The 16240-nt window shown below is 43.5% G+C and overlaps 1 long non-coding RNA gene and 1 gene segment (V, D, J or C); one reads left to right on the forward strand and one right to left on the reverse strand.

Moving 5' to 3' along the window:
* Nucleotides 1-1492: 1492 nt before the first annotated feature.
* Nucleotides 1493-1998, forward strand: LOC125310710. The segment is given in 2 exon segments: nt 1493-1577; nt 1694-1998. Coding segments are annotated over 2 exon segments (354 nt in total).
* Nucleotides 1999-2430: 432 nt separating this feature from the next.
* Nucleotides 2431-13502, reverse strand: LOC125310711. 2 transcript variants are annotated; one of them, XR_007196339.1, is made up of 4 exons: nt 13463-13502; nt 4589-4764; nt 4159-4324; nt 2431-2742 (listed from the first exon to the last, which is right to left on the reverse strand). It is a non-coding gene; the product is annotated as an uncharacterized LOC125310711 (long non-coding RNA). The 2 variants fall into 2 exon arrangements; XR_007196340.1 differs by lacking the exon at nt 13463-13502 and adding an exon at nt 5309-5358 and having other exon boundaries at nt 4589-4758.
* Nucleotides 13503-16240: the final 2738 nt, after the last annotated feature.

Consider the following 16240-nt stretch of genomic DNA (forward strand, 5'->3'; position numbering starts at 1 on the left):
GTAGCGCGTGCAATTTACGTCTATAAAAACAATATATTTATGGAATAAAATTAGACACCTCTGATTGCTGTTTACGGTTAAACTGCGATGATGTGAACACCAGCCAGCGGAGGGCACTTATATAGCCTAGGCTACCATGCATGGACTCGTAGGCTATATTTCCCCACAAACCAAGCGGCTGCTTGGACAAATCCACTTGAAGGGGTGGGGCAGGGGGGCGCGATCATAACACACACTGAACCTGTCATGAAGAGGCCAAAATGATTGACCTGTCACCCCCCAATCCAAATGGATGCAACTGCATTTATAGGCTAAGCCTAGGTCTACATGACGGGCCGCAAATAGGCTAAATAAGTTAAAAAATTTAAAAAAATCCCGGAGGTCACCGGCCCATATGTGGACCGGCCCACCGGGCATTTGCCCGGTTGTACAGATTACCAGTCCGAGCCTGGGCCTATCCGTCTTTTTCCATAGACGGCAACTCACTACTCGTAGGCCTATCTGCTCGCTCAGCGCTCACGGCGCCCCCACTCCCTCTTCTATGTCAAAATGATATGATGGAATCTTATGAGATAGGGCGCCTAGTACTCTAGCCTGTTAGTCCTCTAAAATGTTATAGAACATTGATAAAATGTTGAAATGATTTAGAAACGGACAGCAGTAGCTACATATAGAAAATACCTAATATATTTTTTTTTTTACCATCGATTTGGCGCCCCCATGGTGCTGCGCCCCTATGCGCTTTTTGCGCCACTGGGTGTATTGCTTGAACCATGAATCAGCCCATCATATGTTTTAGTTCAAAACTTTTGAAATCAAACTCTGCCAACTTTATGAAGATGGCGCAACTGTTCACAGTATTTTAGCTGTGAGCACAAAAGCAATCACTGGTTGAAAAGCCTTAATTAATCCAAAGAATGTTGCATATATGCTAAAGCAACATAAAAAAACAAGAAAATAGAATCACCAGTCTAAAGTGCTTTAAGTGCATGCATATTTTCAATTTAATGTGTCTTGTTCTAGATGCAAGCTAAACTAAGAAGTCTATGGGTGCCACTAAGATTGGCAACCTCGGGTGGCTCTGAAAATGGATTCCAAACGTTCAGCCACCTAACAGAGATTACACTGAACCTGAAACATAATATGAACAGTCACCTTTTAAAAACTACTTGCGTGCATTTAACATCTGCAATATTTTCTATTTTTTATTTCTATTTTCTATTTTTTTTAAGTCTGTCAAAAACGTGTTTTCTTTTTTCTGAAAATAATTTCAGATTTGATCAGACTTTCTTAAAACGGCCTTAGTTGAAATTCAGCTTCTCAGTGGTGAAAAGAGACAGACAAATGAGTGTCACTGCAATGTCAGAACTCTGATCAGCCATCTACACCTGATTTGTCCAGGAGCAGTATTTGCATAGAAGGGCACTTTGCATAAATTAAAAGTGTCCGTGTACTCAGAGGGTTTTAGTGTGACCTGCTCTTGGGCTCTCAGACAGCTTGGTTTAGGTCATTCTTGAGGTCCAGAATGAACATGTTGTTTAAAGTGATATTGCTCTGGACACTTATCTACATTCAAGGTAAGATGCACAGCTGTTAATAATATTCATGAGTGAAAAGAGCAAGCTTGCATTTTTAAAGACGCTCTGCAGAGTTTTTATGAATGTGTGTGTTTTTTGTTTTGTTTTGTCTTCAGAATGCAGGGGGCAGTACACAGTGACTCAGACTCCATCAGTATTACCTGCTGTTGCTGGACAAACAGTCACCCTGAACTGTAAAGTCAGCAGTAATGTTTATAACAACAACTTTCTGAACTGGTACCATCAGGTATCTGGAGAGCCTCCTAAACTCCTGATTTACCGTGTTAGCACTCTCCAGTCAGGCACTCCATCTCGATTCAGTGGCAGTGGATCTGGAAGTGCTTTCACTCTGACCATCAGTGGAGTCCAGACTGAAGATGCAGGAGATTACTACTGTCAGAGTTTACCACAGTGGTAATGTGTTCACACAGTGATACAGAGCCGTACAAAAACCTCCCTCTGTGAGAATACACATGACTGCACTGCTGCAGCAGAGACTTTCAGCAGGTTGTGAGGGGTGTTCAGTAGAGTTGTACATTTGCCCTTTCTCATTACCAAGATATTTACAAGGTTAAAGAAATATATTGTATTTTTTTCAAATGCATTCATGTACATAAAGATGCAGTAGTTTTACTTTATATTGAAGAGTTTTTGTCTTCAATATAAATTACATTTATATTGACACAATAATACACACAAATGTATTCAAAAACATGCACGAACATTGTTATAAAATGGATTTAACACCTACTAAAACAGTAGAAGATGTGTTTTGAAGAGTAAAACAATATCAAACAAAGAAAAAAAACAATAACAACAGATGAAGTAGATTTGTCATCTGGATTTAACACCTACTACTAGAAGAGTAAAGTCCAAGACTAACTTAGAGGATGTGTTTTGAAGAGTAAAGTCCAAGACTAACTTAGAGGATGTGTTTTGAAGAGTAAAAAAAAAAAAAATGATAAAAACATATGAAGTAGATTTGTCATCCCACATGACTCCACACAACCAAATGGCTGCTGCATCATATCAAACTCACCACACTGTAAGTCCAGTAAAGGCTGAGATCTCAGGATCCAAATACTGGCAAGGGGATCATGGTGGAGGTGTATTTTCATGTCCATGAATCAGCATAAAATTATTGTTTTTACATCTTAAAATAGTCCTGTGAGGTAGGTTTGTGTAGGTTAGTGTTGCCACCGTCAAACAACAGCAAGAAATCATAATCATAATAATAAATAAACTATACAATCAGGAGTGTACAGTATGCACTCCAAGCTAAGGCCATCCTTAAAAATATTTTCGTTTGCCGTAACCCGACCGACCCTGTCAATTTAGAACCGACCCAAATATTTATTTTTTCCCCTTTTAGTCCGACCGACTTGCCGGTTGTAAACTTGCGTTAATACTGACCGATTGTTTTTTTTACTCTAAACAACCAATACAAATGCAATAAAATAATATTTCTTTTAGTAGGCCCAAGTATTGTGAATATAAATTGCCTACATGCAAACGTGGCTCACTTAAAAAAAAAAGTCATCTCTACACCATTGGTTTTACGCATGTCACACTATGGCCTACGCTTCGTTTCATTCACACAAACTGATAACGCTTTTACTTGGCACGAAGTTCTGGAAGAACTGTGGCCAGATCTTTTCTCATCCCTCCTCCCCCTAGTCTAACGGTGACCGTGTCGGAGTATTGAAATTGGTTGTGGTCTATTCAACATTTCTCAAAATATGGGTCCGCAACATGGAGACTGCTGGTCCGCGGAGTCGTGGAGTGAAATTAGGCCCGGTGCTTCATCTGATAATTTGCTGCGCAGTTGATCAAGAAACCGCGGATCGACGAAAAAAGAAAACAAACGTTTCTGCTATCGATGTCATTAAACATGGAGCCCTACAATTAAGTGGTGGTATGAGCATTCATTCAGTGCGCGTCTGCGCGAGAGAAACTGAAACTAATCGATAACGTTGGTCTCAAAGCTCCGCTTCAACCTGTTGGAAGGCTATTTATTTATTTAACGAAACTTAATAGAACGACGTTGTTTTTTGGAACTTCCTTAGAAACAGAGCAGAGACTGTATAATACACTGTATAGCATTGAGTATTGTATAGTAAAATTTCAATATAACGTGGCCAAGAGCTATTGTAGCCTTCTTTCTGGGTACATGTAGATGAGCCCTATGACCCAAAAGTCTGCCATGACCGGGCCTCAGGTCAAAGAAGTTTGAGAAAGGCTGGTCTATATAACCTGCATCAGAATGAGGTTTGCAATGGTGCGCCTGAAGGCACGGGTTGAAGACCCAGTCAGTTACGTCATGATATGCACATTTGTGTAAATTCATTCCTACGTAATCACCATGACCAAAATTGTACTTTTTTTTTTTTACTTTGAATCTTGAAAAAAAAATATTGACCTACCTACCGACCCATTTTTATTTTTTTTTGGCTGTTACTGCAAACAAAAATATTTTTAAGGATGGCCTAATGCTTATAAAGTTAATAATAGCAGTTCTCTTGTGGCTTAATGTGGCAATGCCAGATTGTCAAAACAAAGAGAGCGAGATTAAAGAGCTCACCGGTCTATATCAAGTTCCATTCAAGTCAATAAGATTCTTCAGAAACATGGTGACGTGTGTATTGACTGCAGAAGACTTCTTCTGGACGATCACACCTTTCTTCTTGGAGACAACCTTGCCCATTTTGGGCTTTGTTCCGCTCTCTGGATTTATACCAATGAAGCGCCTGAAATGAAAATAGTCTAAGATCAGAGTGGGGTTGCAACAACATACTGTTTCTTACATTCAATTAAATGCAATGAATTGTTCATCAAATGGAATTAGATTACAGTAAAGCCTATAGTCCAACAAAATACCCAGTCTGTGTGTGTGTGTGTGTGTTGTGGCTTGAAATTTACAGTAATAATACCATTTTATGCAAAAAATACAAACACAATTCATTTAATTGTATATATCCATATAATAATGACAAGGAATGAAAGGGGTTTACCTCTGAATGAAGAGTGCAGGCTGCCTCATCTTGATACTGAAGGTTGAATATGTAGTAGATTGCAAACACAGCGGCAAGTCCTGTTGCAAATGTTGGTGGGATGCCCTCAGAGATTACACGGCCCTCAAAGGTGATCATCCAACCTCTAATTGTGACTTGCCCTGTTGCACCTGAAACTTCAAGTCATAGCATGTTACCTAAGCATTGCATGTTACCTTGTGGAAACATTTGTAAACTCGAGGTGAATGGCCGATATGATATATTCTGTCCTACCAATTGCGTCCTTGCAAGGCGCAGACAGATAGCTAACTGAAGAATGTGGAATGAATAAAGCTCCACAACGTTTATTCAATGAATTTTACTGGTCCATAAAACATGCCTGTCCAGTTCTTTCACTCATTACATTTGTTGCTCATTCTTTTTTCTCGTAAAACTATAAAAATAAACAGAAAGACATCAAATTACCATATGTCAAATTACTATCTCATCGACATGTGTTTTAAGTGTATTTTTCATATCACAAGCAACATGCTAATTATATCCGACGATAACCACGAGCTACATTAGCAAGCTATGAGTAGAAATTAGCACGCTAGTCGTGCATGCATTCTTAATCAAAAGTAAACTTTTTATATTTCCTTATTTTTAGAATTATAACAGAGGCATTTTCATGAGTGTTTACATACAATATCTCGAACAATAATTGCTTAGAACACTTACGGACGTATCTACTCCAAGGATCTGACTGTGAGAAACAGCTTGTCGTACACATCTCTATATGAACACGTTAGAACTAAATTCTCGGGAGCGAGGCAAAACAAAGGCACTTAGGGTGCTATACCAGGGTACACCAGTAGGTGTCCTTCTTGCATAAATTTAAACAGATTAAAACAGAACACTCCCTGTCTGGTATAATTCGTATTATACCACTACATTCCTACTACATTTTAATCAATTATCATCTCTGGAAAAAAGCAAAACAATATCATTAATGGGTCTCAGATATTCTTTCACAGTCCCTTGATTTGCAGTCTTGACCATGACCTTACGAACTCTGTTGTCACTGCTTGGTATGGCCTTTGTGACAAGTCCTACTGGCCATTCGATGCGTTTCATCTGACAGTCTTTGAGTAGGACGACGTCACCTTCCTGAAGGTTCGGCCTGTCCTCTGTCCATTTCCTTCTTGGTTGTAGTGTTGTCAAGTATTTCTGCCTCCATCTTTTCCAGAAGGAGTCCGCCAAGCTCTGGACCTGTCGCCACTGACTTTTGTGCAGATGATCAATTTTGAAGTCACCTGGAGGAGCAGGGGCGACGCTTGCTTTCTGGGTCAGTAGCATCGCAGGTGAGAGAACTTGAGGTACCTCCGTGTCGGACAATATGGGGGCCAAAGGTCGAGAGTTCATGATGGCCATGACCTCGGCCATAAGTGTGGTCAACACTTCGTGTGTGAGTCGTGTGGTGTTGTTTTTTAACAAAAGCCCTTCAAGAATGCGTCGTGCGACTCCAATCATTCTTTCCCACGCTCCTCCCATGTGGGAGGAATGCAGTGCGTTGAATGACCAGGCGCAGCCTCGATCTTTTGATCTCTGGGTCTTCTGTATTGATTTGAAGCTCTTTGCAGGCCCCGATAAAGTTTGTGCCTCTGTCTGACCGCAGATTGACCGTTGAACTGGTCCTCTGATAGCTAGGAAGTGACGGAAGGCATTGATGAAGCTTGAAGTCGACATTGACTCTGATTGACTCTTATCACCTCCAGGTGAACAGCTCTGGTGCTTAGGCAGCTAGACATGACCGCCCATCTTTTGTTCTCAGCGCTGCCACCTCTGGTTCGGCGTGTCAGAACGCTCCAAGGACCAAAGACGTCGGGCCCTGTGTGTGTGAATTGAGGATCAACAGACACTCTGTCTGCTGGCAGATCTGGCATTTTCTGATTTTCAAGCCTTCCCCTCATCTTCCTACACATGACACATTTGTGGATCAAACTAGAGATGTGTTTTTTACCTTGGACGACCCACAGTCCTGCGCTGAGTATCGCGCCCATGGTAAAGTGGCGGCCTTGTTGTGCTACTTGACTGTGGTAATGCTGAATGAGCAGATTGGTTACGTGACGATCTGGTGGCATGATCAGAGGATGTTTTTCTTGGTCAGAGAGGTCCGCTGCTTGTAATCCACCCACTCTCATCAATCCCTCACTGTCGATAAAGAGATCTAGTCTCTTGAGTGAGCTGTCTCGTGACACACTTTGATGTTGTATTAGGCTTTCAAACTCACCCTTGTACGCTTCTCGTTGTACAGCTTTGATGATTGTAGACTTGGCTTGTGAAAGTTCTGCAGTGGCAGTTTTCGTGCAGTTATGCCATTTCTTACAGGTCTGTGAGTCTGTGGATTGAGAGAATGACCTCACTACATGGGTAAGTGTGGCAATAGCTCTCACAAGAGATTTCCAGCTTGAAAAGCGCTGGAATCTGTGTGTGCCTAGCGACGGACTTGTAACTTTGGTTGCAAGTGTGGTTACCTGGGGCCGAATCTCCACATCCAGATCTGGGCCTATGAGCTGAAAATGCTCCACCTCACTGTTTTCTACTGCCTCTGTTTTTTGCAGGAACGCAGGTCCGGTGAACCAGTTCGTGAGGAGCAGGTGAGCTGGTGGCATAGGTCTGGTGCCATGGTCGGCTGGATTTTCATCAGTTCGGACATAATGCCACTGATGAGGCGATGTGGATTTCCGTATACGTGCTACTCTGTTGGCCACGTACATATGGAATCTCCTTGTTGTATTGTGAATGTAGCCAAGTACTACACGGCTGTCTGTGTAGAATTTCACACACAGTTCTGTGTCCAATTCTTCTTTTATGAGCTCCATGAGCTCGACAGCGAGCACTGAAGCACACAGCTCTAAGCGTGGGACAGTGTGAGCACTGACCTTTTGAGTCTGTGACCCGCAGATACGCCACTGCGGCTATGGCCAGAACAGATGCATCTGAAAAGACGCACAGCTCTCTGTCGTGGGCTTGAGAGAGCGAGACTGGAACATAAGGTCTTGGGGTGTGCAGATGCTCAAGGTCAGTAAGGGATGTCGTCCATGCTTCCCACTGAGCCCTGTTCTCTGCAGGGAGAGGCTCATCCCAGTCTTGCTGCACAGAGGTGAAGTCTCTGACAAGAGCCTGCACGGTGATGGGAGATACAAGCCCCAGAGGGTCATACAGCCTGTTGACCGTTGAGAGCGTCCCTCTCCGTGTGAATGGTTTGACATCTCGTGACACTCTGAATGTGAAGCAGTCTGTTGTTAAATCCCAGCTAATGCCAAGACTCCGCTGGAGAGGTAATGTGTCGGCACTCAAATCCAAGTCCTTAAGCTCCTTTGCTCTCTCTTCAGGTGGGAAAGCCTCCATGACTGTGGTGCTGTTGGACGCCACTTTGTGGAGTCTCAGGTTTGCCTCCGCCAGCATTCCTTGCGTCCTCCTCACAAGGTCAACAGCCAGGTTTTCGCTGGAGACAGAAGTAATCCCATCGTCAACATAAAAGTTGCGCAGAACAAATTCTTTGGCGTCTGTGCCATATTTTGCTTCGCCGCGTTCTGCTGTGTGCCCCAGCCCGTATATCGCTACAGCTGGGGAAGGACTGTTCCCGAACACATGTACAGTCATTCTGTAGTCAATGATTTCCTTGCTGGGGCAGTTGTCTTTGTGCCACAGAAAGCGATGATAGTTGCGGTGGTCTTCTTTTACCTTGAAGCTGTAAAACATTTGCTCAATTTCGGCAGTAATGGCAAACTTTTCTTTGCGGTAGCGCAGCAGAACGCCAATCAGTGTGTTGTTAAGGTCGGGCCCTGTGAGTAGTACATCGTTGAGTGCGATGTTGCGATACTGGGCACTTGAGTCAAACACTACTCTAATTTTGTCCGGCTTTTGGGGGTGGCAGGTACCATGACTCCTCACCAGGCTGCATGTTCGGAGCGGGTTCGGCTTGACCGTTTTCTATCACCTTCTGCATGAACTCAAAGAAATGTTCTTTCATACCTGGGTTTTTCTGGAACGTGCGCTGTAACGAAGTCAGCCTCTGCACTGCCTGCTCTTTGTTGTTCGGCAGCTGTGTTCTCGGTGAGCGGAATGGCGCCACCCAGTGGTTGTCTTTGTCAACGCCCTAGTCCATCTTTGTCACGCCCTTGTCCATCACCTCTAGGAAGATGTCTTCAATTGAGAGGGCTAGTTTTTCGTCGTCTGTCTTTCTCACGAAAACGTTGTCTCCGAGGTGGTCTGGGTCAATAAGGGAAGTGCATGAGTGACGAGCGTCATGTAGTGAGTCAGTGAGGCACAGGAGAGAATGAGGGCCTAATTGCTCTCTGACTTGGATGCTTCTAGTGCACGGTGTGAAGAATGAGGATCTGCCATTAGAAAGTATGTTAGTCTTGTAGATGTTGACTTCAGCTGGCTGATGGGCACCGTCAAGGCAGATCTCGTCTACAATGACCCAGCCCAAATCTAAGCGTTGTGCATACGGTGTGTTGTGGGGTCCATTGTACTGCTCACGTACCTTGTGCACACTCAAGACGTCTCTCCCTAGGAGAAGAATCTGAGCCTCAGGATCTGGAGGTGGTATCTTGTCTCGTACCGGAGAGAGGTGAGCAAAGTGTTGTGTGATGTCTGCCGTCGGTATTTCTGATTTGTCATCTGGCATCGTGTTGCATTCGATGAGGGGAGGAAGTGCTACTGCAGATTCCCATCGAGTGACTCCACTGTGAAGCTGCATGCCTTTCTCCCCGCCATCTCAACTGTGCCTGAGCACGTCCTCAGAGTGTAGGGAGAGGGGTCACCTTCAATGCAGAACAGGTCGAAGAACTGTGTCTTGGCCAGCGACCGATTGCTCTGCTCATCCAATACTGCATACACGCGCTGGGCTTTTTCACGATGTTTGGAAGGGTAAACCTTCACCAGGCATATTTTGGAGCACGACCTGGGTGTGGAGATGTGCTGCATATTTCTGTGCATTTTGAAGTGACATCGATTTGCAGTCCGTTTTGTTCTGGTTCACTTCTGGTCTCTTCAGATGACCAGGGGGCGGGTCCAGGATGGAGGGCAGATACATGCTTTTCACTGCCACATTCTCTGCATTTCACAGACAGTTTACAGTCCTTTGCAATATGTTTAGTGGAGGCACAGCAACGGTAACAAATGGAATTTTCTCTAAGATAGGCCTTCTGGTCATCCAGGTGCTTAATTCTAAAGGCCCGACACTTGAAGAGGGCGTGGGGCTTGTTATGGATGGCACCAGAGCCGTATATAGAGAGAGTTCCGACAACTGGAATCATGGGCGCCATCTTTAAGACTAAGTCAGATCACTGCACAGCGTTCTATTACGTCTGCCAATGGACTGAATTGGGGTGTTGCAACAAATCGCTCATTATCATAAACTGTTTGGGAATGTTAAAAGGTTTCTCATATATTGCTAAAATATAAACGCTTTTACAAATGTCACGGTTAACGTTTCAAGACAGAAAAGTATGACTACATCACCTAATCAGTGGAACCGCGTTTACCTTACCTTTTCCGATATCCGTCACCGTAGCCTACGGTACTTATTGAGACATTGGCTACAAATAAAAATGACAACATCTTGGTTATTCTAATCTAATAATTCTTAATATTTCAAATTAACCCTTCTCGTAGCTACTAGGTGTCATGATCAGACTGTGTCTATTGTTAAATGTCTGACTGATGAAGCTATGATTAAAGATTCAAGACTTTTATTTATCACTGAACAGTAGCCTATGCCCAAGGGAAAAAAGACCAGACACACATAGATTTTGTTTATCAATTCAAGAGTCGTTTTCTCTTTCATAAAAAAACAAATCAGACATTAGCAATATAAAAATAACTTAATTAAATAATATGCAAAAGTGCAAGTGAAAGCAATAATTAGGATCTTGAATATGAGGTAAAAGTATATGTTGTATTAAACAATCTATTAATATCTTTGGTTACTTCTTACACTATAGCATATACATTATGAATGTTTGCATTCAAATCCTAGCATAACACAATCATTTGTACAACGTTTAAACAACAGACTCTGGATGATCCTCCAACAGGAAAAATCATATTCAAATTAACAGTGAAATCAGGGAAGAGCCATTAAAACACATTTCGAATATTATGGGTAAAAGGTTTTTTTTTTTTTTTTTTTCATTTTGTATTAGACAATCTTATAGCATATTGGTATAATACATGAATACATTCTTGGTACTACTTCAGAGGTGACATGGAAGAGTGGCAGGCCTACAGTAATGCAGTCTGAGTCAAGGTCCTCATGTGGGTGTGTGTACCTACATCATTTGAGTGTGATGGTGCATTCATGGCACTTCGGAATGACAAGCACTGCCCCCGTGGCTACTTTGTTTTTCCCACAGCAAGTGTTCATGTGCTTTGCTGTCAGAATGTGTGACAAACACGGATGCCACAACAAAGGTTAAAATGTACACTCACTAATCACAAATAAACAACTGTATTTGCTTAAAATATAGTGTAAGACACTTTTGAAAGAAAGATAAGCAGCTTTCAAGTGACAAAAACATCAAATTCCCAAGTTCACATTAAAACTGTTGGACATGAAAGGCCACATGGACCACAAACGAACTACAACGTGACGACAAAAGTGATGACGAGCCCTTAACTGGGCAACTCTGTTAGCAAAATCTAGCCCCAGTTTCCGACCTCTGACTCACACACTACGTGACGTGAATGACACGGTTTTCCGAAGCCCATGAACGCTAGGAAAGTGAGTGGAGTTCCTCATGCGTGTGTGTTTTAAATCCTGTGTGTGTGAGTAGGCAGTGCAGGTCCTCATTCGTATGGTGGGTCTGCTGGGCGGTGTCGGTGGGGTGAAGACGAACAGTGCTGGGATGGCATTCGGCTTGAGCTTCCTAACAGCATCAGCTCTGTGACTCTCGAACTGTGTCTCATCAAAGGGGTCCTACAAACAAGAGTCAGACATATTTTAATGCAATTTCAAAGAAAGTAAATGATGGTAATGGATTTTCACAGAATGGCATCTAACCAATGTTATGCATGGATTGCAGAGCTTTGTGGAAAAACACAGACAGCTGATACAGGTTGTTTGTCCTGGAGTTCAGTAACATAATGGTTGTGTAGCTTAACACTACCAGCACAGTCTAACAAGCCATCACTGCAAAATTAACTCAAGAGTAACATAAACCTCTCCAGCAAACGCGAACAATCAAATTCACTTTGGTTAGTAACGTTACTTTTTTTGAAGCATACCATGAACAACAAAACAAGGGGTATAACAATATTTTCCTAATGTGTTTTCTTTACAAAAGTCCATGATAGAAATGTTCTTACCTCACACAACAAGGAAAAATTATTCGGCTTCGTTTATAGCTCACCATCTCTCTTCTTATCAAATACGTGGCAAAATCAGGTGGCACGTCAGTGTAGCCTTCCCTTGTTGCTGGAGAAGGGGGCCTTAGGGGGTACCTGATTGGTGCTGGATTGTCGTGTAGGCCTGCGTAGTTGGCTCTGCTTGGCTGTGCGTGGCTGGCTGCATGAGGGCACGATCGAGTGGGATGGTGCAGCTGAGGAGGATGCAGCTGAGCAGTTGTTTGTGGAGGACGACTTGGTTCTTCGTGCGTCTGCCGTGATCCAAGAAATGGCTGTGGAGAGTTCCGCGCATACTCCCTGGTGCGCTGAGCTCTGTCTTCATCTCCCAAATCCAGCAGCTGAGCTCTGTCTTCATCTCCCAAATCCAGCAGCTGATCGTCTTCCCACTCTGCTGCAGCTTGGTAGACGTCTGCTTCTCTGGACGCTGCTTTTGCCTCCTTCTCTAATTGTAGCATGTGAAGGTCAGCCTCCACCTCTGCTTCGCGCCGTACTGCTTCGGCTAATACTTTCTGCTTTTGTTCTTCAATGCGAGCTTTCTCCCTAAGCATAGCAGCTTCCTTCTCAGCATATGCAAATTTTACTTTAGATGCCTCTGCCCTGGCCCTTGCCTTTTGTGGCAGCACTGGTATCTGTTGATGTGCTGGACCTAAAACTGCCTATGTGTGACCTCGTTTCTAAAGTCACATGTCCTGAATCTTCTTCTTGAGAAGTCGCCATTTTGTCACTGTGCATTTCTGACAAGCTGAGTGGTACGAGGTTGCTCCGTTGTCTTCACCCGCTGTGTATCGTCCTTTTACTATTCTGTCCTAGCAATTGCGTCCTTGCAAGGCGCAGACAGATAGCTAACTGAAGAATGTGGAATGAATAAAGCTCCACAACGTTTCTTGAATGAATTTTACTGGTCCATAAAACATGCCTGTCCAGTTCTTTCACTCATTACATTGTTGCTCATTCTTTTTTCTCGTAAAACTATAAAAATAAACAGAAAGACATCAAATTACCATATGTCAAATTACTATCTCATCAACATGTGTTTTAAATGTATTTTTCATATTACAAGCAACATGCTAATTATATCCGACGATAACCACTAGCTAAATCAGCAAGCTATGAGTAGAAATTAGCACGCTAGTCGTGCATGCGTTCTTCATCAAAAGTAAACTTTTTATATTGACTTATTTTTAGAATTATAACAGAGGCATGAGTGTTTACATACAATATCTCGAACAATAATTGCTTAGAACACTTACGGACGTATCTACTCCGAGGATCTGACCGTAAGAAACAGCTTGTCGTACACATCTCTATATGAACACGTTAGAACTAAATTCTCGGGTGCGAGGCAAAACAAAGGCACTTAGGGTGCTATACCAGGGTACACCAGTAGGTGTCCTTCTTGCATAAATTTAAACAGATTAAAACAGAACATGATATATAATGTGCCTATCAATGAATCTAAATTAAATGTATGTATACCAGGCAGTATCAGGCGAGGACTTGCAGGAGAGTTGTCTCAAGGTCAGCTGCAGTGGCAGACATCTGTAGGGAACAAATACATTATGCCTCCCATAATAAGATTTTAAAAAAGAAAAAAATATAAACACACTACTACAGGTAGGTGAGAGTAACCTAGAGCCAAATAGGGTAGGCTTCAGAAGTACCTACAGTCAAACTGCAAAAATAGATTTGGCATTCAAAATTTAAAGGGTAACCATTTGTACAGGTCTTGGGGAGTTCTACTAGCCTGGCGAGCCAGACCCACATTAAAATGTAGGGTCTGGGCACTCACCGTTCGCAGTGCTCAGTCCGAGGGGCGGGATAATTAGTTGTCTTTCAAATTCCCTCTGCACGCAATAGGATATTTGTTTTCAAGTAGCAGTGAATTCAAGCCAAACCGTTGCACCTCTGCCATCAATCATTATGTTAAAGCCACCAAATGACTATACACGATTTCAATGCCTGATTAAGTTTCGATTTCTGGAGCTCACAAGCCAACGGAGAGTTGCTAGACTAGCCCTGGCAACAAATGTAATTTTAGATTTCTAGGCTAGAGTTCTACTGCAAATGTCTAAAGTGTGTGTATGAACCCTTTTGTGGCTCCAGAGGAAACTGCACATAATCTGATACGTTTCTGCTGTATTAATTTGATTCAACAGTGTCATAGGGCTGTATTTTGGGCACCAGCGCATGGCGTAAAGTTTGTTATTCACCCGCGCGAAGTTTAATTTGGTATTTTGCGGTGTGTGGCAATTAACAACCTAGGGAGGGGACTAGCGCGTTGTCTAAAAATCGCTATCATACACCACCTAAACCTGGTCAGAAGTCAATGGCAAGTTGTTCATATGCTATTTTAAGAGCGCATGTCAACAGTCATATTGGCAGGTGCACGCACACCATCCTTCTATCATTCATGAGCATACACGGCGCCGCGTCCATGCAAAGCATTACAAATTGCACGATTACAATGGGAAACATAATTAGAATAAAGATATTACGAAATACTGTACATATCATTATGAGTAGTTATTCACCATCATTTGCAAATTGGTAATGACGGTTAAAAGTGATTAGGGGAGAGGCGAGACACGTATGGAGCACAGCTGAAGACACACTGTCACGAGATATAAGCAACTCCTTTGCAGGATAAATGTTGTTTTATTCAGTCATTTGAGCAACATTAGGGTAAGTGTTGCTTTTTCCAGTGTATGTTTTTGATGGTAACCCATTGTCAGTCAATAGTGAAAGTAACTGCATATAACTGTCTTGTCGTTGACTGACACCATGGTAAAGTTAGTTTCACTGAGTTCAAATAATAGACGAGTGCAAATGCGTGAAGGCTATGCTAGGTTTTAGTAAAGCATGGTTTAGTGGAATGACTATTCCATACGGTCTTGCAAGCACCCTTCTTCAAATGCACCGTTGAATGTCAAAATACTGATGTATTCTTTTTTTATATATATATATATATATATATATATATATGGGCTTTTATGCCTTTAATTTGATAGGACTGTGGAGAATGACAGGAAGTGAGTGGGAGAGAGAGTCGGGGTGGGATCCCGAAAGGACCACGGGGCGGGAATCGACCCCGGGTCGCCGACGTACGGTGCAGGTGCCCCAGCCAGTTGCGCCACATCGAGTAGTTTTAGTAATTGTTAGTTATGCTAACAATTTTAACTATGCTAACCATATTACTTAGCTAATGTTTTCTAGCAGTTTTGTTGATAGTTTAAAAGTAGACCATTTAAAAGTTGAATGTAAATAGTTGTCAGACACCAAACAGGACGAGGACCACAAAAGCGTCACGTTAGAATGTTTATTTAAGGGTTTGGGGGTTACAGGGGTTTCAGGGGTTCGGGAGTTCAAGAGTCTGCGTGTGTGTGTTCCCCAATAGCCGAGCAGCAATGGCAGGAGCTGGATGATCCGGGGAAGTCCTGGGGAAACACACACACAACAACAATTGAAAGCGAAGCAGCAGTACAGTCAAGGGCTAGGCTGTATTAAGTAGAAAGAAAGAGAGGCGGAAGGCAGGTCAAGATTACGGGGCTGGAGATCAAAAAGTAGTCGGCGGAGGTCTGGGTTCACAGGCAAAAAGTAAGAGTCGTTTTCCAAGACAGGCAGGTAACTGGTGCGGGTTTGCAGGCGATCTGACAAGTGTGGACTGAAAAGCAAGGCTTTATATACGGGCATGATGAGTGGTGAATGCAGTGCAGCTGGTAGGTAAACGAGGGTGAGGCAGAGCAGAGCAGGAACAGGTGGAGGTCATCAGACTTTAATCAGCCAGCGTGTTACCAGGCAGAGAGCTCATGACAGAACCCCCTAAGGGGCGGCCCCAGAAGTCCCCAAAGAGTGACACTGCGCCGGGGGGCGGAGGGAGCGGTGGAGGGCTAGGAATTCCTCCGGCGGTCCAGTGAACATCCTCATCCTCGGAGGGAGCTGGAGGGTCGTGGACAGAAGGCGGGACAGGTGCGAGACAGGGTCAGGGTCAGGCACAGGACAGGAAGCCGGGCGGGCAGGGCGGTTAGGGACCCCTCTGGGGCGGCCCCTCACGGATTGCAGGTTGATCAGGATGCAGGCGGTGGAAGTCGGCGATGAGTGTCCGGTCCACAATCCGACTGGCTGGCACCCAGGTTCTCTCCTCAGGCCCATAGCCCTCCCAGTCGACGAGATACTGGAGGCCCCTACCTCGCCCGTCTGGACGAAGCAGGCGTCGAAGCGGTGTACACCAGCCCACCGTCCAGCGAGGCGAGGAGG

This window comes from Alosa alosa, chromosome 17, assembly GCF_017589495.1.
Source record: "Alosa alosa isolate M-15738 ecotype Scorff River chromosome 17, AALO_Geno_1.1, whole genome shotgun sequence".
Classification (NCBI taxonomy): Eukaryota; Metazoa; Chordata; class Actinopteri; order Clupeiformes; family Clupeidae; genus Alosa; species Alosa alosa.